Genomic DNA, 26,893 nt, shown 5'->3' on the forward strand with positions numbered 1-26,893 from the left:
CACAAAATAACAATGAAACTAATTAACGAAAGATAAATTTCTAAGAAATCTAAGAGAGTGGATAGCAGAGTATTAAACCAAGTGTGAGGCCTCTCCAAAGTGTGGGACCCTATGTGACTACACAGGCCACATACCTATGAAACTGACCAAACCAGTCTACTTTGGCTTAAATCCTGGTTTTGCCACTTACTAGGAATGTGATCCTGGAGAAGTCATTTGTAAAATGGGGATAATAATAGTCTCTAGTCTCTAGTAGTCTCATCACGTTTTTATTAGCTTAAGTAAGACAATATTTGAAAAGTGCTTAGAAGAGTATCTGGCATATAGCACATACATTATCAATGTATATAGTAAATATAGATGGTAGCAGGACTAAGTACAGTCAAAATGACGGAGAAAGCTACTTAAACGTTTTAAACAGTATTTTGAGTTTAGATTCCTGGTAAGTAGAATTATGTTTTTATTACTACAACAATGGTCACATTTTAATATATTTTAACAATTAAAAAAGAGATTTAAGAAGATACTGTGAATTGAGGCCAACTACTCATAAAATAAGACTGAAGAATGAAAAAAAAATGCTGGTTTATGCTCAAGGTTCTGGAAGCCTGTGGAGTGCAAATTGTCATGAAGCCAATTTAATATTACTGCTTCCTTTACGCCGAAAGAACTCACTGGGGACATCACTGCTTCCATACAGGAAATAAAGTCTGTTGTTTCTGAAAAAAAAAAAAAAAAAGAAATATCTTTTTCTTTTCTTTATATAAATCAGAAAACTTATACCACTATTTACAGTCAAAAGAAAGCTTGCAGGTAGTACTACATACTTTTATCTAAAAGTTACTTGATATATAGAGGCATAAACTTTTGATGGGTACTGTTTATTAATATCTGTCATAAGAGAAGCCTCAGGTTCTTCACTGAATTATCTGTACATTTTTTACTCATGACCATCAATAATTCTCAGGACTTTCAGAAGACTTTACCATAAACATTTTATGGTAATTATTATTAAATGCAAAATTCTAAAGTAACTTGCCATTTGTCAAACAATTCGCCCCAGGTACACAGATTTGGGATACTTCTCCTTAAGAGTCGGCCACTGAACAATGAAGTGATCTGAGAGATGAAACAGAATCTTCCCAGAGAGGGATAAAGTTTCTACTCGGCAGATGCTCTCAACATAGACGATGATCACTTTCTTCACTCCTAGTATTCCAAGGAGAAGGGCAGATATGCAGATAGGAATACATGTTCCTGGTCCATTACACAACACCTTAAAAAAATGGTGAAAGTCAAATTAAAATACAGAAGACTAATTTAAGTGATGCATTCTATATTAAGAACAGTCTGATCTTCATGGGGATTTATTGGTCCAATAAGTCTTTCCTTGTGAAGAACCAGGATGTAACAAACTGTGTGTTGAAGCCTCTGCACTGAGGAGCCCTGTGGAGATGTACCGTCTTGTTGTTCGAGCTTACCAACTGTGTGACTTGGGGCAAATAACTTAACCTCTAACTTCTAGCCCAGTGCCTGGGGCTCACTCAGCACTCAGGGGACAGATGCATGTGTTGCTCTTCTCTACTTCATGGATCTTGAATGTCAAACAAATATAAAGAAAACAGATATAATAAACAGATTCATTTAGTTTTCTTTCCTGTATTAACTTGATCCTGATATAGGAGAGAACATCTTTAAGTGACTATGACATAGGATATTTTTGTAGGATGTGAAATCATTTGGGGGTTTCAGCCTACATGGGATATTCAAGAGAGGGCTATCACATGAATTAGACTTTCCCTTGAGAGGATTTATTGTATGCCTGTTATATGGAAGAGTTTTAACATTTTTGGAATTCTGCTAATTTTTATAGAAAGCCAATGGTTAAAAAATAGTTGAATAATCTAACAAGGGAAATAAAAATTCAACCCATAGAGCAACTGCAAAGAATTTTTATGTCTTTGAGGAAATGAGAGAAAACCTATTTCATAAAATTGTTGGTAAGATAATTTATTACTATTTTCAGAGGAAATAATTTATACAATATCTTAATTATATGTTCCTGTTGACTAAATTAGTAAAACCTAATAAAGCATTTTACGTCACAAACCATAAAACAGGAGGTTTGTGGTTGTCTGTAACATGCCTATTGAGCATGATCTAAAATGGCACATGATCTTTACAGTACATAGTCCACAAAACTTATCAGACATCAGAGAATCTGACAGTGGGAAGGGTCTTCAGATACAATGTTTAGCCATCCCAGCATTTTAGGGGTTCTCCCAGACTGACCAATGACAGAGAAACAGACATCCTGACTCCCTGTGAACATGGTCAGAACTATAAAAGTTCAATAAAGGTCATCTGGTCCAGGCTCCATGGAGGAACCTATTCACACAGCTTTGGGAAGAGACAGTTTTAGGTGGGATCTTCCTATCTTCACTGTAAACCCCCTTTCTTTCACGCAGAACATTTACAGAGTCTTTCTCTTGAATTACAGCAACTCAATGCTGCCTTCCAGACATATCTTTAATTTCCCCTATGATTTTTCTTTCTTCTTTTCTTTCTTTCCTCCTCCACCCCCCAACCTTTCCTTTCAAGACAGTATCTTACTAACTTGCCCAGGCTGGTATTGAACTGGCAAGCCTTCTGCCTCAGTCTCCTGAGTAGCTGGGAGTATAGGCAGATGCCACTAAGCCCAGCTATAACCTTTGTTAATAGACTTTCAAGATAAGTCATAGAACAGTTGGGAGAGCAGTGTTAGAGAGCAAACTAGTTCTGTGACCTTGGCCAACAGAAGTAATGACAATCACCAGCATTATTTATAAACAACTCACTATGGTCAGTTACTGTACTAAAATACTTTACATGTTCTATTTTAATTAATTCTCATGGAAATCATTGAAACATGTTTTATTAGTTCTTTTTTGCAGATGAGGAAAGTGAGGCACACAGAGATTGGGCAAGTTGTCTGATCACGTGTTTAGGAGATGAAGAAACTACATTGCTTCAGGGCACTTTTTTTCCTATGTGAATCAGTTATCCTATCTAAAAAACCAAGGTGGGGTGGGATGGATGGGTAGGACTGAACTAAAATAACTTCCCTGTCAGTTTCAGGATTCTATGATTCTATAATTAATTTGCATCTAATTTGTCTTACGTCTCAATTACAGACTTGTTCTAAATTCTTCAAGGCTTAGAATTCTAAAAATGTGGACATTCTGGACTATGTAGGTAGTTTGTTTTTAGTGTGAAGCCTGTCCAGTGCATCACAGGATGTTTAGCAGCATCCCTGGCCCCTGTCCACAAGATTCCAGTAGTCGAGACAATCAAGAATTACTCCAAGCACTGCCAAATGTCTCTGGTTGACAACCACTGTATTAATGTATTTCCTAATCCTTGGATTATTTGTGTTGCTCTTCTCAATCTTCTTTTTAATAGTACAGAACAAAATAAAAACTACAGTTAAATAAGAATATAAGGGCTGCTTGTTGAATCTTGAATGTCACAAAAAATCTTCATATTTACTGCTTTTTAAAAATGTATATATCCATATGTGTTCATTTCAACAACTGGTTGACCCCCTATACACAAGCTATATATACATTGATGGAGATGATGGTACAAGATTGGGTATTGGTGGGAGACACATCAACAACCTGGGACAGAACAAAAGTAGAAACTGTTAAGGTAAAAGTAGAAATTAAAAATAATTTTTCTTGCTTATCTCAGTTCTATGTTTCCATATTTTGAGACACCTTACTATGAAAGTCCCAGGTACGATAAAACCACAGAATCACAAACCGAGAATTGAAAAAAAAGGGGCGGGTGGATGTGTATGTAGTTCAGTAGTAGAACACTTGTCTAGCATGTACTGCGTGATCCTCAGCACTATCAGAAAGACAAAAAGCCAACTAATCTTAAGGAAAACCACTTTTAATCAAGCACAGGTTTTAACTTTGAGTTGCAGAAAGCAAATTAAATTAAAAAAATGTGGGTTGTGAAGTTTTTGTTATTCAAAGAAACATACCAGAGCGACTTAGTCCAAGCATCGAACAAAAATGTTCATTGAGACAGCCTGGATAAAGATGATGTTAAACAACATTAAGGTTGGATATGTCTCTTTAATTTTAATAAACAAAACAAAGCAATTTTTCTTCATATTTTAATTTCTGAAGACATACATTAATGAATACAGGACCACTGCCCTGGCCATCTCTCTTCCTCATTACTCTGTAAGCTACTTATAGATAGGGTCCATTTCTAGAACAATCTATACTCTGCATGTAGAACAAAATAGGCTGGAAAAAAAAGTGAAGGATAGAAAAGAGCAAGTGGGTAACGAAACAGTGAATCTTTCTTTGCCTATCCTATATGGAGTCCAACACCATCTCCCCTTTGATAGACCATTTGAAACTCTACCATATATACTTAACATAAACACCTGACTGCCATAATGTCTGTTAACTCACAGTTTTTATTTATTCCTTCAATCATCCCACATCTGTACACCTTTTTCTTACGAGAACCACTACATCCCTTGCTCCCAATTTAGGTGTTCGAATCCTCATCTGACTAATATGAGAGGACATATGACTCCTGTCTGACCAATCACAGCATCAAAAGTCTCCAGTTCAGGGAAGAGTACATAATCCAGTCAGAAACTCATACACTTAGTAGGCCATTTGCTGGGGCTTCTGAGAGAGCAGCACCTTTTTTATTGGTCTGGAACCCAGGAGGATGTGAACCTGGCACTGTTAACATTTTGCTTGTGACCATGTGGAGAGCTTGAAAATGAAGCCATTACAAAGCAGAGAGCAGAGAGATGAAGACAGGCCATGTCTGAAAGGCAGTATTTAAGATCCATGAACCCAGCTGTGCTTGAAGGAAACCAGATCTCTCTGTAGACTTGTCAGGTATGTGAGGGAATACATTCCATTTTTGCTTAAGCCATTCTGAATCAGGATTTCTGCCACTGGCAATAAAGAGCATACTAATTGACACAGTCCTTTGTCTACCTCTGACTGGCTCTGACCATCCGTGACACTAACCAGTAGGTATTCAATAGTATCTGTTGGATGAATTATCAAATGAATAAATAAACTTCTTCCAGAGCGGGAAGTCTAAGAGATGTACTAAAGATAATGTAAGTCATGGGTCTAGAAAACAGGAGGACAGGGGTTACATACTACAAACAGGAAGTCAGGGTTGTAGATGAAGACAGATCAAGGATTAAGAACATTTATAACAGGACTGCTGTTCTGTAGATTTGGGTCACCACAGGTCAAGTCCCATTGGCTAAAACATTCGCATGTATGAAAAGACATATTTAACTTGAATAGTCTGAACTAAATTCCTTATCCAGTAGAACCACCCCTCCCCCCTTACAGAATCTGGGCCAAGACTTTTAAGATCTGGATTGGTTATAGGTCAGAGATCATGTACTTAAAGATGAGCCAAGAGAAAACATGGGAAGGTGAGGCTAATAGCCATGCAGAGCAAAACTAAAAATACTGGATAAAAGTAATACAATCATCCATTTTGGTCTCTTTATCTTCCAGCCATATGTTTTCCATGGTTGATCAACTCCAAGTGATACTTGTATGAAAAATGATAAAAGGCACTTGATTTCCAAGAACAATATTTTCTGAATTTCCACAGATGGTAGATGACTGAAGGATTCAGGAGCTTTCTCAGTTCCTTATCTGTGGTGCCTTTGTAGTGTACTTCCCAGCCTGTAACCAAATAGCCTTGAAAGTCTATGGCCATAACATGATGAACAAGCCTGATCTTACTAATTTCAAACGGGCTATTTTACCCTTATATGGGAAACAGGGCCCATATTAAGTCGGTAGTTCATTTCCTTACCCTGAAGTTCTATCATAAAAAATAAATACATAAATAAAATAAAAACTTAAAACTTTTTTGTCAGAAGGGTCAGCACAGTGACTCTGGAGACCGAAGTGGGAGTATCACAAGTTTGAGACTAGCCTCAACAATTTAGTGAGGGCTCAGTGGTAAAGTACTCCTGGATTCAATCCCCGGTTCCAAAAAATAAAATTAGACCATGCCTGCTTAGCATTATTGTTAAAGACCATCCTCAGGCAAACCATTGTTTTCCCAACCTTCTACTTTCAGTTGAGGAAACTCAATCTTTCAGTTTTCCTGTTCTCTGAACCAAATGGTTCAAGTGACGATTTCCTGCCTTCTTGGTCTTTTTTTGTTTGTTTTCATTGTATTTTCAAGCCACTAAAATGTTTTCACCAAGGTCTTTGAACCCTACAAATCCAGTATTTTTTCCTTTTGTTTTCTCCACACTCTATATTAAGCAGAGCTCTCAGAAGCAGAGATCCAAAGCTAGATGCAGTCTCAAAGAATCATATAGTTCAATCTACTCCCTTTAGTTTGAGGAGGAAGGGAAGAGATTGACATTTACTGGGCACCCACTACTTGCTAGGCACAGAGCCTAAAGTGAGGCATTTTGCATAATTATAGTAGTTTCTCTTTTATCTGTGGGTACATGTTCCAAGACATCCAGTGGATGCTAGAAACCACAGACAGTAATGAACTCGCTATATGCTATGCTTTTCCTATATACACATAACACATGACAAAGTTTAATTCATAAATTAGGCACAGTAAAAGGTTACCAACAACTAATAATAAAATAGAACAATTATAGCAATATACTGTAGACCTTAGCAACCCCAGAACAAAAGTTTTTTTTCTTTTTTTATTAAGTCAAAACTTTTACCTTTTTACTCAAAGGAAACACTTTATGGCTTCTCTTTGGCATATCAAAAATATTAGCATCACAGCTCATGAGATTTGGGGCCAAATTTAAGAAAAATAAGTGTTATTTTAACACAAGCACTATAATATTATAACAGTAATTGTGATAACAAAGGGGGCCACTAAGTCATTATTAGGGGGAAGTGTATACAGCATGGATACACTGGAACAAAGGGATGATTCAAGTCCTGGGCAGGACAGAAGGGGATAATGCAAGATTTGATCATGTTACTCATAACAGTACACAATTTAAAACTTATGGATTATTTCTGGAATTTTCCGTTTAGTATTTTCAGACATAGTTGACCACAAGTAACTGAAATTGCAGAAAGTGAAACCTCAGATGAGTGGGTGGGGAGGCTTCACCACATCTCATTTAAACCCTACAATATAGTCTTGTGAGGTAGATATTGCTAAAATCATTTTTTAGACACAGAGACTAAGGCACAGAGAAATTAAGTCATCTATGCGAAATCACATAGCTGGTTAGTGAGTTAGCTGATACTCAAACCCAAGCTTTTTTCAGGGTTCTCCTCTATACCACACTAGCTCACCAACCATCCTGTGTTAGTGGATAGAGTTTAAGGCAAAGAGGCTCCAGGGCAGATAATGACACAGAAAATTTAATTGAAGTTTACATCATGGCAATTGCTGTTAACATTTTATAGTTTTGATAGAGAACTCAGTGGCAGATTGTCACAAGCTATTGGACTAGGAAAGCTTTTCCAAAAATAGTGAAATAGTTAACATTTTCAAAAGAACAGGGAATATCCTTTCTAAACAGGAAGAATTGGCTTAAATTCAAAGTGATTATATAACTGACTTCTGTCAAGGAACTTTCTTAAGTAGGAAAGTGATATTTTCCCCTGTGACCCTTCTTAAATTTTAAAAAAATATTTATTAGTACATTATATTTATATATATCAGTAGGGTTCATTTGACATACTCAAAAATGCATATAACATAGTTTGTTCCATTTCAATCCCTAGTATGTCCTCTTTCCCTCCCTTCCTCCCTCTCCCGATCCTTTCCTTACTTTTTGTACCTGTTATATTTCTATCTTGTTGAAAGCTGCTGGTCTGCAGCTTTCCTTGAACATTTTATGTGCAGAATATTTTTGACTATAAAAAGGTTCAAAAATTTTTATAGAGGATTATCTAATTCCTTAATTATGAATCAGATATATAAGGACATTTGAGAGATTCTGGTTGCCTGATGGGAGGAGGGGGAGAGGGAAGGGGGGAGGGGGAGAGGGAAGGGGGAGGGGGAGAGGGAAGGGGGAGGGGGAGAGGGAGGGGGAGGGGGAGGGGGAGAGGGAAGGGGGAGGAGAGAGGGAGGGGGAGGGGGAGGGGGAGGGGGAGAGGGAAGGGGGAGGAGAGAGGGAGGGGGGAGGGGGAGAGGGAAGGGGGAGGAGAGGGGGAGGAGGGAAGGGGGAGGGGGAGAGGGAGAGAGGGAATAGGGAAAGATGGGGAGAGGGAGGGGAAGAAGGAGTGGGAGAGGGAGAGAAATATAGAGTAAAAGGCAGATATATACATTGTACTTAAAGACAGAAATATAAATATACAGGTATAGAAAAAGATAAGTACATATACTTAAAGACAATGAAACAGAGGCAAGAAGACAGAATTTGACAAACTGAGATGCATTAATTAGCTGTGTTCCTGGTATGGTCAAAGAACATGTACTTTGGAGCCAATTTTGCATTCCACATCTTGAATAAGCTGCTAAGATCCTCCAGAAAACATGTGCTTTATTCTGTGCACTCAAGCTTTCAAAGGTTGTTTTCCTTTAATTGTCTACCACATTTTTTCAAATTCCTAGTACTCAGACCATTAGTAAGTTTCAGAAGTAGAAAATACTGCTTGCCAAAATTAGGAGTTTCTTCAAGGTTCTTATTAAAATTTAGCTCATTTATGTTAAGTATGCTTGGCTGCACCCTACTGTGGCCTCAAAAGACAAACAGCACTGGTAGGATCTGGGGGACACAATGAGTTTATCCCAGTTTTACATCAGAGAGGATACCACTGAAGCCACCAAGTAGAGAAGCAACTCTAGATAGTGTTTCTCAGGATTTTACATCACTTTCACTCAGGGGTGCTTATCAAAAATATTGTTCTAGGGGCTGTGGCTGTAGCTCAGTGGCAGAGTGCTTGCCTTGCACCTGTGAGGCACTGGGTTCGATCCTCAGCAAATAAACAAATAAAATAAAGGCATGCTGTCCATCTATAACTACAAAAACAAATAAAAAAATATTGTTCCAAATCAGAATTCCCGAGCCTAGAGCCTAGGAATGTGCATCTTAAATAAGATCCCAGATGATTCTGATACATAGTAGCACTTGAACACCTCTGTTCTCTACTACAGGAAATGGCCAGCAATCTTTAGGCATGCCTTTCCAGTCTGTTTTTATTCCTGCAAAAGGGGTCTGTGTATGCTAAGGAGGAAAGCAACAGTGAAGAGTAAAGGTACTGGTGAGCCATGCTCTTGACTTGATCAAAACCACTCTGGGGACAAGCAGCCCAGCTGAGCAACTCTTGAGGGGCTAACATTAAATGAGTCCAAGGTTCCCAGTACCAGAGAGAACTGCCCGATATTGGGAAGCTCAGCCAGAGCACCTCTCCCTCTGTTAAGACTTCTACTTCTCTCTTAGAAAGCAAGTATTCCTGGGAGAAGTCCTATCTTTAGGACTAACAGTTCCTTAATTATCTGCTAATGACTTTTTTAAAGAGAAGCTGGGCAACCTACTATTGGGTCCTCTCTCAACCTGTGTGTGTTAACTCTCTTTTCTTCCCACTTGGAAAAATCCTACTCTTTTACATTCAAAAAACAAAACAAATCAACAAAAACAAAAACAAAGAGGAGCAGCTGATGGTATTCACAGAATTTGGGCATAACACAGAGAAGGCACATGACGGTGGAGACAGGAAGACATTAATATGGAGGTGGCAGGTGATAAGGTACCACATCTTTGCCACTCAAAGTCACTCAAAGTCAAGGTGTCCCATCCTTGCTAAAAGAGCAAGAAGGGAATGGTTTGCTGCCCATGCTTGGTATCACACACTACCTGGGATTTTAAGGAAGTAATGGCTGGGTAAGCAGGGCCTTATTGGCAGGGCTCAGTCTGTAAGCAGCAGTAGACTGAAGCCTCTGCCAGAGTAGTCTTAAAACAGGTGCAACAGGTTTTAATCCAGTAGGTAATTCAGGAAATATCTTGTCTGACCAAGATTATTAAGGAAAAGATTCTCAGTCACTGTAGTGAGAATACTAAACTTCCAGGTTTTCAAGTTCAATTACTAAACCTCCTGTCTCTTGAAAACAATAGCTTCTGCCTAATTGCAATCAAGATGGAATATCTAAGGTATTGACAGTCCAAGGGAAAGACAGTGGTGAGAACATGGACTCTGAGCCAGAATACCTGGGATGGATTCCTGGTTTCATTGCTTCCTGTGTGACATTGGCTAGTTATTTTACCTCTCTCTGCCTGTTTCCTCATCTGGAAAATGAGTACTTGAGTGGTGCTTCCCCATGGAGGGAGGTAACATCTGCAAAGCACTTGGATCACAGCCAGTTCCAAATGTATATTTGCTACTGTTATTCTTAGTTTCTCTGTCTTAGGGCTGCCTTATGACAAAACCAAAAGATGGTTCTAAGAGTTGAATTGGGAACAGAATCTTTGCAGCTTATGTATGGCTGATGTTCTTTCAAGAATGACAGTGGCTCTTTTGATTAAATTGCAGTCTTCCTTTCTCTTGTAAATCCTGCTGAGGGTACTGCTGCTGGGCCACAGTCCAGGTATCTTCTATTGGGGCAGAAGGTTCTCAGGTTCTCTTTTGATGGTCTTTTAAGGGAAAAAGAGGTGGGGATTAGAGAATAAGCCCCTATTTTGTGTGGTTCAGCCAAAAATCATATAATGCATGCCAAATTATTTACTGGTAGAACTTCTCAGGGCAAGATTTAAAATAAAATTCTGTTAAAGAATTTGGACAGCCCATTCTAGGGTATAAAATGGAATTATCTCAACCAGAATTAAATCACACTTCCTGAGTCTGACAGTGTTTCCAGGGAGAGTAAGTGTCATGCCGGCTTCAATGCCACGCAACCCATTGTTGCTCATGACTCCTACCTCCACTGGCCATCTAACCCCATTCAGCGTTCTCTACCAGCCCACCATGGTATGAGTCTTTGAAATTGAGAGCTGGGTCTGAAAACAAAACCAGGCCCCTTTTGGTTGGGGGAAATGTTGACAGTTGGAAGGCATGAAAGGGAACAGAAAGGAAGGTACTCACAAGTTTGACAGACACTAACTTAAATGTTAATGATAAGCAAGTGTGTTAAAATCCAAGCTGTAATTCTAAAAACCACCACCACCTCATTACTCTGGGTTGTCTCATGTCTATGTCTTTATTATGAAATTTATTCATGATTTCAGTGGTCATATCCTGAGCAGGACAGCATAGTATAATTATTAGACATTGTTATTATAGTCTCAGGTTTTCTGGGTTTGAACCTAGTCTCTGCTGCCTAGCTAACAAACTTTGGGCAAGTCAATCTTCTTTCTTATGCCCCAGTTTTCTTATTTGCAAAATGGGGATAAAAATGGCAGGTAACTAACTTATAGAGTTGCTAAATAAATTAGTATATATAAGGTATTACAGTGGTACGTAGCATTTTTCTTGGCACTAAGACCTGGGAAGATGAGTTAAGTTACCAGGAGGCTTACAATCCAGCAATGTGGTATTGCATTCAGCCCTTATCATGTGCTTTGTACAAAAACAGGTGCCAAAAAAGTTTCAAGGGAAGACTGCAGAAATTGTTCCTTCACTGTTAAATGTCCAAAAGCGCTAGGCATTTTAATATCACAATACCTCAGAAAACACTTGGTTTTATACAAATATGAACAAAAGCTTTTATAATATTCCTCTACTTATATACTCACTCATCAATTCTGAGAGTCTCTAAAAACTATGAAATAGAGGGAAATGCTTCAGTCTTTAAACAGGAAAAAAATAGGCTTTCCTTGTTTCATGTAATCATTTATAAAAACTTAAAAAGCATGTGCTAACCATTGATGTACCCAATAATGCTCTGCTATGAGGGGCAAAGAGTGCTAAGTCCAATAAACGTAACTTTTGGATAATATATAGATAGGAAAGGGTGAACAAAGAATATTATAGGTATTCTAAAGCCATAAAATCTGTCCCATTTTCTTCCCTTCCACTCTCCAAAAGAGTATTCACCAGCCTTCTTGTTCACTGTTTTTAGACCCTTGATTTAAAATCTGAAAGTTCTTATACTATCCTATAAAGACAGACTACGAAGAGAGAACTCATTCCAGGGATCAAATTCCCTCTGTCCCAGGTAATTTAAGGCCAAAGAAGGATGCAATTTTAAAAAGTCAAAGAAAATAAAGACATAGTCCAAAACATAAGCATCTAATTAAGTATACACTTTTGTTAGATTTTTCTTTGTAGGGGGGACAAAAAATGGGGCTTCATGTGCTTTATTTGAATGATTATACATAATTATGCATAAGACAGAACAGTCTACACAACACACTGATATTCTTGAAAACATGTGGCCCCCAAATGTCCCCAACACATTGGCTTACTTCTTCCACCCCCTCTTCCCTCCTCTTTCTCTCTCCCCATCCATTCCTTTCTCTCTTTCTTTCTTTCAATGAAAGACAAAACTCTGGGTGATGCCATACCAGGAACTTCACCTTGCCAGGGGGTTTCCTCTCTAGCTCCCTGTGGGGAAGTCCAGCTCCTCTTACTGCCCAAATACATCTCTCCTTTTTTTTTTTTTAAATATATTTTTTTAGATGTTGATGAACCTTGGTTTAATTAATTTATTTATATGTAGTGCTGAGAATTGAACTCAGTGCCTCACACATGCTAGGCAAGTGCTCTATCACTGAGTTGCAACCCCAGCCTCTCCATCTCGCCTTTGACTCCAACTGTCAATGCCCAGGCTGGGTTCTCTATGGCAACCCTCTAATCCTGCTGGCAAAGGGCCTCTGGCAGCATTGTCATTGGAAATCTTATTATTTTAACTGTAGAAATAGGCCTCCTATCTGATTTCCTCTTTTCCTTTCTCACCCAGACTCTACCCATTTTATTCTGAAAATCTCCTCAAAATGGGCCCTACTCTTGAATCTCCACTGCCCATACTTGGTGTGGAACCATTTTCCCTCTCATCTGGCTCACCCAGAACTCTTAGGAGCTTTCCTAGCCTTCTCCTCTCCTCTGTTTCACTCTCCACAGTGCTGCTACAAGACTTTTTCTTAAAATGCATACCTGGTCATGTCATCATTTATCTTTTTTCTTTTTCTATTTAAAATGTATTTATCTGAAAGTAATTGAACTTGCAGAAAAGTTGCATAGATGGGAAAACCAGATTTATCTATTTTAACATTTTGATCTATTTGCAATATCCTCTCTCCCCACACAAACAAAAAAATGCAATCAAACCTGAATATCTGATATACATCATGCGCTTTTTCCTTGCATATTTTATTACATATTGAGAAAATTCTTTTAATACTTAATTATCAATGTTAAATTATTATTAAATTTAACATCAGCACAAAGCTTTTAACTAATTTCTCATCCATGTTCCATTTTTGTCAACTTATCTAGTAGTATCTTCTGTCTTTCATTTTTATTTTAACTCTCCATTACAGAACCTAATCTAGCATCTGTTTAGTTAGCATGTATCTTTATTCTCCTTTAACCTGGAAGTTTCTCAACCTATTTTTTATATGGCAATCTCTTTTCCATTTGTTATTTATTTAAAAAATAAAAAAAAGGTGCATCATTTATTTTTAGTGGATTCTTGCTGACTCCAAAATAAGGCTTAAATACCCTGGATTAAAAGTTTTTTTTTTTCCCCTAAAATTCACTATCTATACTGTTGTTCTTCATTACTGTAGTTTCAGGCTCACCTGAAATATTTTCTGTGTGATGAAGAAACTTGTAAGTATTGTTTCAATTAAAATAACAACAATAAATGTAAGGAACCAAGAAATACACTCTCATAATATATTTGTAGCCATGTATTTTTGGTGACCATTCAAGTATAACCAGTTTTGTAGTTCCAAAGCAGACTAAATTGTTTAAAATGCTTTCTTGGTCCAAATTAATGAGTTTTGAAACACATAAGCCAGGATTAGCTACGAGTTGGCAAGTATGAATTAATTCAATCCATGCTTACTGAAAATCAAAAGCTTTAGGCCCAGTATTCTCACATTCAAAACAAAACAAAACTGGAGTGAGGAGGGAGAAAATAGAGCAAATTGGGGGATTCAGAAAGAGAAGAAAGGCAAAAAGAGGTAACAGGTTGATTGAATGGTCAATTCTTGGTTAACCTAACCCTGATTAAAGAATAGCAGTTAATACACAATCATTTTTTAAAAAATTGATACATTATATATAATAGTGGGATTCATTATGCCATATTTGTACATGCACATAATATAATTTGATCAATCTCATTCCCCTTTCCCTTTCCTTCTCTATCTGCTTTCTCTACTAATCTCCCTTTTATTATTGCTATTTTAGTGTATTATAATTTTATGTATGTATATGATTAACTGTGGTACATTCATGAATAAACATAGATAGCACAATGTGGTAGATTTCATTTCCCAGTACTTCCCCCACTCCCTTCCCACAACCCACTTCTAATAATCTACTGGTCTTCCTTATATTTCTGGGAGACTCTTCCCACTTTCCATCTTTTTTTTCTTTCTTTCTAGCTTCTGCATATAAAATAAAACATTCGACCCTTAATGTTCTGAGTCTGGCTTATTTCATTTGGCATTATGTTCTCCAATTGCATTCATTTATCTCCAAATGACACAATATAATTCTTCTTTATGGCTGAGTAAAACTCCATTGTGTATATATGTCACATTTTCTGTATCTATTCATCTGTGGACAACTAGGCTGGTTCCATAACTTGGCTATTGTGAACTGTATTGCTATAATCACTGGTATGCATATATCATTATAGTATGCTTTTAGTTCTTTTGGGTAAATACCAAGGAATGACATAGCTGGGAATTGTGGTTCCATTCCATTCCTAAAACTCCATATTGCTTTCCAAAGTGGTTGTGCTAATACACATTCCAACCAACAATGCACAAGTGTACCTCCCCCTTCATTCTTCCAGCCATTAATTTTTATTTGTATTCTTGATGATTGTCATTCTAACTGGAATTAGGTGAAATCTCAATGTAGTTTTTAATTGCATTTGCCTGATTAATAAAGATGTTGAACATTTTTTTTCAAATATTTGTTGGCTTGTTGTATTCCTCCTTTTGAGAAGTGTCTATTTAGATATTTTGCTCATTTATTGACTGGGTTATTAAGTCTTTGGTGCTGTTTTGAGTTCTTTATATATTCTGGATATTAATCACCTGTTGGAAGAGTAGCTGGCAGATTTTCCCCCATTTTGTAGGGCTCTCTTTTCATTCTTGTTTCCTTTGCTGTGGAGAAGCTTTTGAATATGTCATCCTACTTATTGATTCTTAATTTAATTTCTTGAGCTTTAGGAGTCTTAATGAGGAAGTCAGTGCCTACACCAATATGTTGGCATATTGCCCCTAAATTTTCTTCTAGCACTTAAACTTTCTGGTTTAATTCCTAGGTCTTTAATCCATTTTGAGTTGATTTTTGTGCATGGGAAAGAGGGGTGTCTATTTTCATTCTTCTATATATGGATATTTAGTTTTCTCAGGTTGTTGGGTGGTATCTTTTCTTCAACATATGTTTATGGCACCTTTTTTGAGGATCAGATGACTGTATCTATGTGGATTCATCTCTCTGTGTTCTATTTTAATGGCCTTCATATCTGTTTTTATGCCAATACCATGTTTTTTTTTAAATTTATTTTTTTTTTTTAATTTTTGTTGTTGGTTGTTCAAAACATTACATAGTTCTTGACAAATCATATTTCACACTTTGATTCAGGTGGGTTATGAACTCCCATTTTTACCCCGTATACAGATTGCAGCATCACATCAGTTACACATCCACTGTTTTACATATTGCTATACTAGTGTCTGTTGTATTCTGCTGCCTTTCCTATCCTCTACTATCCCCCATCCCCTCCCCTCCCATCTTCTCTCTCTACCCCATCTACTGTAATTCATTTCTCCCCCTTGTTTTTTTCCCCCTTTCCCCTCACTTCCTCTTGTATGTAATTTTGTAAAACCATGAGGGTCCCCTTCCATTTCCATGCAATTTCCCTTCTCTTTCCTTTTCCCTCCCACCTCTCACCCCTGTTTAAGTTAATCTTCTTCTCATGCTCTTCCTCCCAACTCTGTTCTTAGTTACTCTCCTTATATCAAAGAAAACATTTGGCATTTGTTTTTTAGGGATTGGCTAGCTTCATTTAGCATAATCTGTTCTAATGCCATCCATTTCCCTGCAAATTCTATGATTTTGTCATTTTTTAATGCAGAGTAATATTCCATTGTGTATAACTGCCACATTTTTTTTATCCATTCGTCTATTGAAGGACATCTAGGTTGGTTTCACAGTCTTGCTATTGTGAATTGTGCTGCTATGAACATTGATGTAGCAGTGTCCCTGTAGCATGCTCTTTTTAGGTCTTTAGGGAATAGACCGAGAAGGGGAATAGCTGGGTGAAATGGTGGTTCCATTCCCAGCTTTCCAAGAAATCTCCATACTGCTTTCCAAATTGGCTGCACCAATTTGCAGTCCCACCAGCAGTGTACAAGTGTACCCTTTTCCCCACATCCTCGCCAGCACTTGTTGTTGTTTGACTTCATAATGGCTGCCAATCTTACTGGAGTGAGATGGTATTCTTAGGGTGGTTTTGATTTGCATTTCTCTGACTGCTAGAGATGGTGAGCATTTTTTCATGTACTTATTGATTGATTGTATGTCCTCCTCTGAGAAGCGTCTGTTCAGGTCCTTGGCCCATTTGTTGATTGGGTTATTTGTTTTCTTATTGTTTAATTTTTTGAGTGCTTTGTATACTCTGGATATTAGGGCTCTATCTGAAGTGTGAGGAGTAAAGATTTGTTCCCAGGATGTAGGCTCCCTATTTACCTCTCTTATTGTTTCTTTTGCTGAGAAAAAACTTTTTAGTTTGAGTAAGTCCCATTTGTTGATTCTAGTTATTAACTCTTGTGCTATGGGTGTCCTATTGAGGAATTTGGAGCCCGACTCCACAGTATGTAGATCGTAGCCAACTTTTTCTTGTATCAGACGCCGTGTCTCTGATTTGATATCAAGCTCCTTGATCCATTTTGAGTTAACTTTTGTGCATGGCGAGAGAAAGGGATTCAATTTCATTTTGTTGCATATGGATTTCCAGTTTTCCCAGCACCATTTGTTGAAGATGCTATCCTTCCTCCATTGCATGCTTTTAGCCCCTTTATCAAATATAAGATAGTTGTAGTTTTGTGGATTGGTTTCTGTGTCCTCTATTCTGTACCATTGGTCCACCCGCCTGTTTTGGTACCAGTACCATGCTGTTTTTGTTACTATTGCTCTGTAGTATAGTTTGAGGTCTGTTATTGCTATACCGCCTGATTCACACTTCCTGCTTAGAGTTGTTTTTGCTATTCTGGGTCTTTTATTTTTCCATATGAATTTCATAATTACTTCATCTATTTCTACAAGAAATGCCGTTGGGATTTTGATTGGCATTGCATTAAACCTATTGAGAACCTTTGGTAATATCGCCATTTTGATGATGTTAGTTCTGCCTATCCATGAACAGGGTATATTTTTCCATCTTCTAAGATCTTCTTCTATTTCTCTCTTTAGGGTTCTGTAGTTTTCATTGTATAAGTCTTTCACCTCTTTTGTTAGGTTGATTCCCAAGTATTTTATTTTTTTTGAGGATATTGTGAATGGGGTGTTTTTCCTCATTTCCATTTCAGAAGTTTTGTTGCTGATATACAGAAATGCCTTTGATTTATGCGTGTTGATTTTATATCCTGCCACTTTGCTGAATTCATTTATTAGTTCTAGTAATTTTTTTGTAGACCCTTTTGGGTCTGCTAGGTATAGAATCATGTCATCTGCAAATAGTGATAATTTAAGTTCTTCTTTTCCTATTTTTATGCCTTTAATTTCTTTCGTCTGTCTAATTGCTCTGGCCAGTGTTTCGAGAACTATGTTGAACAGAAGTGGTGAGAGAGGGCATCCCTGTCTTGTTCCAGATTTTAGAGGGAATGCCTTCAATTTTTCTCCATTCAGAATGATGCTAGCCTGAGGCTTAGCATAGATTGCTTTTACAATATTGAGGTATGTTCCTGTTATCCCTATTTTTTCTAGAGTTTTGAACATAAAGGGATGCTGTACTTTGTCGAATGCTTTTTCTGCATCTATCGAGATGATCATTTGGTTCTTATTTTTAAGTCTATTGATGTGGTGAATAACATTTATTGATTTCCGTATATTGAACCAGCCTTGCATCCCAGGGATGAATCCTACTTGATCATGGTGCACAATTTTTTTGATATGTTTTTGTATCCAATTCGCCAGAATTTTATTGAGGATTTTTGCATCTAGGTTCATTAGAGATATTGGTCTGTAGTTTTCTTTCTTTGAAGTGTCTTTGTCTGGTTTAGTAATCAGGGTGATGTTGGCCTCGTAGAATGAATTTGGAAGTTCTCCCTCTTTTTCTAGTTCCTGAAATAGCTTGAAAAGTATTGGTATTAGTTCCTCTTTAAAGGTTTTTAAAACTCTGCTGTATACCCATCTGGTCCTGGGCTTTTCTTAGTTGGTAGTCTTTCGATGGTTTCCTCTATTTCCTCAATTGATATTCGTCTGCTTAGGTTGTCTATATCCTCCTGACTCAATCTGGGCAGATCATATGACTTAAGAAATTTATCGATGCCTTCACTATCTTTTATTTTATTGGAGTATAAGGATTCAAAATAATTTCTGATTATCTTCTGTATTTCTGACGTGTCTGTTGTGATATTGCCTTTTTCATCCTGTATGCTAGTAATTTGAGTTCTCTCTCTCTTCTTCTCTTCGTTAGCATGGCTAAGGGTCTGTCGATTTTATTTATTTTTTCAAAGAACCAACTTTTAGTTTTATCAACTTTTTCAATTGTTTCTTTTGTTTCGATTTCATTAATTTCGGCTCTGATTTTAATTATTTCTTGCCTTCTACTTCTTTTGCTGTTGTTTTGCTCTTCTTTTTCTAGGATTTTGAGATGAAGTATGAGATCATTTATCTGTTGGTTTTTTCTTTTTTTAAGGAATGAACTCCAAGCAATGAATTTTCCTCTTAGAACTGCTTTCAATGTGTCCCATAGATTCCGATATGTTGTGTCTGTGTTTTCATTTATCTCTAAGAATTTTTTAATTTCCTCCTTGATGTCTTCTATAACCCATTGATCATTCAGTAACCTATTGTTCATTCTTCAAGTGATGCATGATTTTTCCTTCCTTCTTTTATCGTTGATTTTCAGTTTCATTCCATTATGATCAGATAAGATGCATGGTATTATCTCTACTCCTTTATATTGTCTAAGAGTTGCCCTGTGACATAATATATGATCTATTTTTGAGAAGCATCCATGTGCTGCTGAGAAAAAAGTGTAACTGCTTGATGTTGGGTGGTATATTCTATATATGTCGATTAAGGCTAGGTTATTAATTGTGTTATTGAGTTCTATAGTTTCCTTATTCAACTTTTGTTTGGAATATCTGTCCAGTGGTGAGAGAGGTGTGTTGAAGTCTCCCATGATTATTGTATGGTGGTCTATTAGACTCTTGAACTTGAGAAGAGTTTGTTTGATGAACATAGCTGCACCATTGTTTGGGGCATATATATTTATAATTGTTATGTCTTGTTGGTGTATGGTTCCCTTGAGCAGTATGTAGTGTCCCTCTTTATCCCTTTTGATTAACTTTGGCTTGAAATCTATTTTATTTGATATGAGTATGGACACTCCTGCTTGTTTCCGAAGTCCATATGAGTGATATGATTTTTCCCAACCTTTCACCTTCAGTCTATGTATGTCTTTTCCTATCAAATGCATCTCCTGTAGGCAGCATATTGTTGGGTCATGTTTTGTGATCCATTCTACTAGCCTGTGTCTCTTAATTGGTGAGTTTAAGCCATTAACATTTAGGGTTATTATTGAGATATGGGTTGTTCTTCCAGCCATATTTGTTTATTTATGTTACTAAACATGGTTTGTTTTCCTCTTTGATTATTTTCCCCCCTTTACTGTACTACCTCCCACTGTTGGTTTTCATTGTTATTTTCCATTTCCTCTTCCTGTAATGTTTTGCCGAGGATTTTTTGGAGAGATGGTTTTCTAGCTGCAAATTCTTTTAACTTTTGTTTATCGTGGAAGGTTTTAATTTCATCTTCCATCCTGAAGCTTAATTTCGCTGGATACACAATTCTTGGTTGGAACCCATTTTCTTTCAGTGTTTGAAATATGTTATTCCAGGATCTTCTAGCTTTCAGAGTCTGTGTTGAAAGATCAGCTGTTATCCTGATTGGTTTACCCCTAAATGTAATCTGCTTCCTTTCTCTTGTAGCTTTTAAAATTCTCTCCTTGTTCTGTATGTTGGGCATCTTCAGTATAATGTGTCTAGGTGTGGATCTCTTATGATTTTGCACCTTCGGCGTCCTGTAGGCTTCTAGGATTTGGGATTCTGTCTCATTCTTCAAGTCTGGGAAGTTTTCTCGTATTATTTCATTGAATAGATTGCTCATTCCTTTGGTTTGGACCTCTATACCTTCCTGTATCCCAATGACTCTTAAGTTTGGTCTCTTTATGTTATCCCATATTTCTTGGATGTTCTGCTCATGGTTTCTTAACAGTCTTGCTGAGCTGTCTATGTTCTTTTCAAGTTGAAATACTTTGTCTTCATTGTCTGATGTTCTATCTTCTAAGTGTTCTACTCTGCTGGTAGTATTCTCAATTGAGTTTTTAAGTTGGTTTATTGCTTCTTACATTTCTAGGATTTCTGTTTGTTTGTTTTTTATAACCTCTATCTCCCTGTATAGTTGATCTTCTGCTTCTTGGATTTGTTTATGTAATTCATTGTTGAAGTGATCTTTCATTGTCTGATTTTGCTGTCTAATGTCTTCCTTGAGACTCCAGATCATCTGAAGCATGTATATCCTGAATTCTTTATCTGACATTCCATCTGCTGTAGATATTACCTCTTCTAACGTTGAGTTGACCTGCATTGCTTGTGGTCCTTTCTTTCCTTGTCTCTTCATACTGTTCGTGTTTCTTTCTGCTTGGTGAAACTGTTGTGCTATTGAATTTTCCCCCTATATATTTATATTGCTTTTGTATAGTTGCAAAGTCTCCCTCGCAGGAGCGGGCAGCGGCTCTGCCCCTCCTCCAATTGGGGCAATGTGCCTACCATGCCGGCAGGCCGCTGGGCCTGTTCTGCCGGTCGGTAGCAGGTCTGCCTACCTTGCAGGCGCGGGGGGGGGGGGCGCCTCAACCCTTCCGCAGGCCGTTGGGCCTGTTCTGTCGGTTGCAGGTCTGGCCTGTTCTGTTGGTGGTCGCAGGTCCGCCTACCTTGCAGGCGCGTGGGGCAGCTCTGCCCCTCTGCCGGTTGCTAGGCCTGCTCTGCCGGTGGGTCACAGGTCCTCCTACCTTGCAGGCGCGGGGGGCAGCTCTGCCCCTCCGCGGGCCGCTGGGCCTGTCCTGCCGGTGGGTCGTAGGTCCGCCTATCTTGCAGGCACGTGGGGCGGCTCTGCCCCTCCGCGGGTTGCTGGGCCTCACCTGCCGGTGGGTCGCAGGTCTGCCTACCTTGCAGGCGCGGGGGGCAGCTCTGCCCCTCCGCGGGTTTCTGTGCCTGTTCTGCTGGTGGGTTGCAGGTCCGCCTACCTTGCAGTCGTGGTTGGCAGCTCTGCCCCTCCGCGGGCCACTGGGCCTGTTCTGTCGGTGGTCACAGTGCCGCCTACCTTGCAGGTGCAGGGGGAGGGGGCGGCTCTGCCCCTCAGCAGGCCGCTGGGCCTGTTCTGCTGGTGGTCACAGTTCCGCCTACCTTGCAGGCGCGGGGGAGGGGGCGGTTCTCCCCCTCAGCAGGCCGCTGGTCCTGTTCTGCCAGTGGTCACAGTTCCGCCTACCTTGCAGGCGCGGTGGGGAGAGGGCAGCTCTGCCCCTCAGTAGGCCACTGGGCCTGTTCTGCCGGTGGGTCGCAGGTCCGCCTACCTTGCAGGCGTGGTTGGCAGCTCTGCCCCTCCACGGGCCATTGGGCCTGTTCTGTTGGTGGTCACAGTTCTGCCTACCTTGCAGGGGCCGGGGAAGGGGGCGGCTCTGCCCCTCAGCAGGCCGCTGGGCCTGTTCTGCCGGTGGGTCGCAGGTCCGCCTACCTTGCAGGCGCGTGGGGCGGCTCTGCCCCTCCGCGGGTTGCTGGGCCTGTTCTGTCGGTGGTCACCCCAATACCATGTTGTGCTTGTTACTATAGCTCTGTAGTGTAATTTGAGATTGGGTATTGGGATGCCTCTAGCATCACTCTTATTGCTCAGGATTGCTGAAATTATTCTAGATCTTTGCTTCTGGAAATACGGCCTTTTGGACAACATCATTCTGCCAATCCATAAATGTGGGAGGTCTTTCTATCTTCTAAATTCTTAAATTTCTTTCTTCAGTGTTCTATAATTTTTATTTCAGAGGTCTTTCATGAGTTAGATTTATTCCCAAGTACTATATTTTATTTTTAAGCTACTATGAATAAACTAGTTTTCTTGATTTCCTTCTCAGCAGATTAATTACTGAAGTATAGGATTTATGTATGCTAATCTTGTATTCTGCAACTTTGCTGGATGTGCTTATTAGATCTAGAAGTCTTCTGGTGAAAATTTTTTGAGTTTTCTAAGTATATGATCATGTCACCGGCAAACAAATAGTTTGATTTCTTTTCATATTTGTATCCCTTTAATTTCCATTTCTTGCCTGATAGCTCTGGCTAGGGTTTCAAGAACTCTATTGAATAGGAGTAACACTCATGTTTTTTATATTTTATTTCTTTATAGCCACAATAGGATGTAACAATGATTATCCATACTTTACAGGTGAGGGAGTAGACTAGCCATATTTATTTTGCTTTCTATGGTAATTATTAGATATGTGTAACACTTAAGAGTTCCTGCTTCCCTGAAAGATAAAGACTTTCAAGGTCCCAGGAGGTGACCCCATATAGATTTAAGATTTCTCACTCTGTCTTTCTCTAGGGAAAAGCACAGCTTGTCTGATTAGTGAGTTTAAAAAAATGGGTTGAGGTTACCCAGTTCAGCTAGCCCCCACTAATTTTTTCCACTTTTTTTCCCTCTTAATTCAGCCTGTTTTCAACATGCATCCATTCTTTACATCCTGACTGGTATGCTGAACAGAGAAGAACAGAGGCAGGCCTGCAGTCTAATTTAGAAGACTCATCCACTTTGATGTCTGCACATATAAGCTGTGTCCTCCAATCTGGCTTTTATGAATTAATAAAGCTAATAAATTGATTTCTATCTTTTATTTCTGAATTTGTTGTGAATACGGAGGGGAAGACAGAGGGTTAATAAGCTTTCTAAAAGTCAAATAGAATGCATAAATATAGATATTCAATAAACATTTGTTAAATGAATGAATTAATTTGTCCAAGGCCACATAGTTAATAAGTAACAGAGTAGGGAGTTGGATCCATGTGTAACAGAAAAGTCCATGGCTTTCTAAAATTCCATTTGAGTGCTTTGTCTATGATGTTCTATTTCTAGGATTCAATTCATGCTTCAATATGGCTGCCAGAAAATTGGAGACAATGGTTGATGTTGGTATTAACTACCTTAAAAACACATGTATGCCTAAGAACTTGGCTGATAATCTGTCTACAACAGTGATGAGGGATGAGTTTAGCATGTCTTCTTGTCAGCTATATCATGAACCAATACTGGCTGTGCTCTAGGTTCACGAGGAGGGAATTAGATGTGGAGAAGTAGTCGAAGTGGCTCCACAGCAGCAAGCAACAAATGGGGAGGAGAAAGGCAGGCAGCCCAGCAAGAAGCTGTGTGAGTACCAAAGGAATGGGACAAGGGACTGAGGACCAAGGAAAAGTGGATGAGGAGCCAAAAGGAATTTCCAGGGTTGTGGGGCAGGAAGAAGGTGGGTGAAGGATTAGCAAACAGAAAAATCTCAGGAAGTTAAAGAGAAAAAAAAAGTATGTCTCAACAAAGAATTAAAAGAAGAGACAGGTAAACAAACAAACAACCCCCCCCCCCCCAAAAAAAAAAAACAGGAGTAAGTTACTTGCTATGAAAATTGTCCACAAACTATTTTCTATTTTATGCAAAATGATGAAAAGCGAGAGCCAGCCTGTGTGCCAGTAATGTTCAGAAATTCAGAAATAAACACCCTGGTTGAAAAACAGTTTGGAGAGGCAGAAGACCAGTTTCTTCCTGTAGGCAAAAGTGAAATTAAAGTAATGGCAGTATCTATTACTCTTTCCTCAACCCCAGTTACAAAAAAGGGGAAAGCATTTTGGCTGGAAATCATGTAGGAGCTCAGCAGGACCCTGTTCTAACTGAGCTCATATAGTTGCTTTTTAAGAGTATCTGGTAGAACTCAGGATTTTGTGTTCACAAACACCACATAAAAACAGAATCATCTTTGCCTTCCAAGCAGTTTTTCCGCCCTACATAAAGGCTGGGTTTAGTTTTTTTTTTTTTTTCCCCTCACTAGAATGGCACACAAAGAATTCTCTGACACACTGCACCCACTGCAGATGAAAGCGCTTAAGTGTGAGTGAAAGCAACAATGTTTAGAGTGACATTTACTAGCTGAAAACAGTGAAATCAGAGCGTTCCAGTTCACGGAGATTAAATGTCAGGCTTTAAAGATTCAGCAAAGTATTAAGTATGGAAGTTTTAAAAATTTAGGATTCAGTTTTATATTACAAACAGCACTAAAACATAAAAGACTTTTTTAAAGCAAGGAAACAACTGAAACCGGATGAATAAGAATATATATTTTTCTGCTAAAAGTGACTGAACTGTAGGACAGTTACTGAGGTTACTCAACAACACCAGAGGTGCTTGCTATTCTTCACCACTCCAGATGGAAGAAGAGAAAGAAGCAATCCTCACACGTCACATTTTGGAAGACAAAAGTCAAAATCTAAAACACAGATGTTTCCAGACATATAATTTTCCACAGTGGACATGAACTTTAAAGGTCTTTTTTTTTTTTTTAACTTTTTTTAACATTATAGTTTCAGAATAAATGTCTTTTAATGTACCAAAGTTAAGAGGTAAAATACATCATTTTTTTCCTTTGAAGAATATTTTTCATGGGTAAATTTACTTTTGACAAAACTCACTATAATTTCCAAACACAACATCCAATTCTGTGACTAGGTCGAAAAATCTTAGAACTTGACAATATTCCTTCCTTCACCATCAGCTAGTATTGTACTTTCTCTATTATGCTTACCATGGGGTGTTGGATAGATACAAAGCTAATGACGATGATTAACATTTCAAACTTTGCTTTAAACATCTTATAAGCAACATACTTATTCCTCAATATCTTTATGAGGTCGTTACTATTATCCCCACTTTACAGATAATAAAATGGGTGCCTCAAGAGATTAAGGACTTTACCCAAGACCACAGGACTACTGAATTATGTGGAATTTAAATTCTAGCCATTGAATCCAAAGCCTGAATAACTACCTTCTATTTGAAAAACTCTCAGTCTAACAGAGACCATAGTTTAACTAAAGAAATGCCTCAACCAAGATATGAACAGAGAGATGCACTGAGGTAATTCAGGCCTGGGATATTCTCACAAAGGAGATAGTTAAGCCAGGTTTCCATGCACTTAAAAAAAAAAAAAAAAAAAAAAGGCAACCATTGCTTTGTGCAAAGAAAGCTGCATGTACCAAAGTTTGCAATTCAGAGTTGAGTGTGGTTTTGAAAGGAAGAAGGGAGACAAGGACAGTAAAGACAACTCAAGTAAGATAAAAAGGAAGGCTGGAGCAGAGAAATGGAGAAGGCAGAGTCAGGGAAGTTTTCTAAGCCAGAAGCAAAATGGTCCGATGATATATTGGACATAGGCGGTGAAGGAGTTGAATCCATAGTTGCTATATTTTTGGAACGCTATATAGTTTAAGATTGAGAATTAAGGAGATGAACAATTAAGGAGGGAAGAAGTTAGGAAACTGGAAGGTGATAACTTAGTTCAAGTTTAGAAAAATGAGTATGAGATACTTATGGGACATCTGGACATACGCTCTATTGCATTCTCTAACAAACAACGAGTACCTTTTGTTACCAAGTACTAAGGAAATTAAAAAAGAATAAAACTGGCTCCTGCCCGCTTGGAATTCATGTACCAGATAGTCTCCTCGATTGTGGCACCATATAGGCAAACTTACATGAACATCTCTGGTTGTTACAGTGACTGAAAGGTGCTACTTGCACTTAGTGGAAAGGTGTTAGGTATGTGATCATTCTGTAATACTTGGGACTAATATAACAAAGCCCTGTCCTACAACCCTCTTGGCTTTCGAATGTCCCACTGGAAAACTGTGTATCTGTTATACTGTCTCAGCCTAAAACTTAATTCTGTTTTACATAGACAAAAAATTGGGGGCATGTTTTACATATATACTGAATTGTCTTAAATAGAGCCTCCATGGACACTCACAGAAAACTGTAAACTTGGTTTTGTTTGGAACGTCACCAAGAGGTTGTTCACTGTTTAAGATCATTACATCATGGGTACCAGAGGTTGTTCACTGTTTAAGATCATTACATCATGGGTACCAAAGTACTCACAGTTTTGAGTTATCAATACAATGCTCTTGGATCAGTGTAGCTGTACTACTCATGGTGATTATACATTCAGAATCTTCCTACCTACTGATTGTGTCATAGTAAGTGCCTGGGGTACTTATATACTGGAAAACATGTAATTTGATTACAAGTTGTTTTCCTTTTATTTCTGCTCTATTACAATTAGAGCATTATATTGCATTTCTGGAATTATGTGCAAAGGAAGGTTACATTGACTTTCATTTCAGGATAGGAGATGTAATAAAAGGATACATTAGAAGGAAAAGGATACATTAGACATGTAATAG

General features: G+C 38.3%; 1 protein-coding gene across 1 annotated transcript in view; it reads right to left on the bottom strand.

Annotated features, from left to right (window-relative positions):
- Positions 1 to 253: 253 nt before the first annotated feature.
- Positions 254 to 26,893, bottom strand: part of Alg14 (ALG14 UDP-N-acetylglucosaminyltransferase subunit) — a 93,787-nt gene continuing 67,147 nt past the window's right edge. The window contains exons 4-5 of the mRNA XM_027935161.2: positions 1,040 to 1,276; positions 254 to 719 (exon numbers count right to left, since the gene is read on the bottom strand). Coding sequence (XP_027790962.1) covers positions 1,046 to 1,276 — 231 coding nt within the window. The 3' untranslated portion in view covers positions 254 to 719; positions 1,040 to 1,045. The remainder of the gene's footprint in view (positions 720 to 1,039; positions 1,277 to 26,893) is intronic.

The sequence above is a fragment of the Marmota flaviventris genome, chromosome 10 (genome assembly GCF_047511675.1).
Source record: "Marmota flaviventris isolate mMarFla1 chromosome 10, mMarFla1.hap1, whole genome shotgun sequence".
Taxonomy (NCBI): Eukaryota; Metazoa; Chordata; class Mammalia; order Rodentia; family Sciuridae; genus Marmota; species Marmota flaviventris.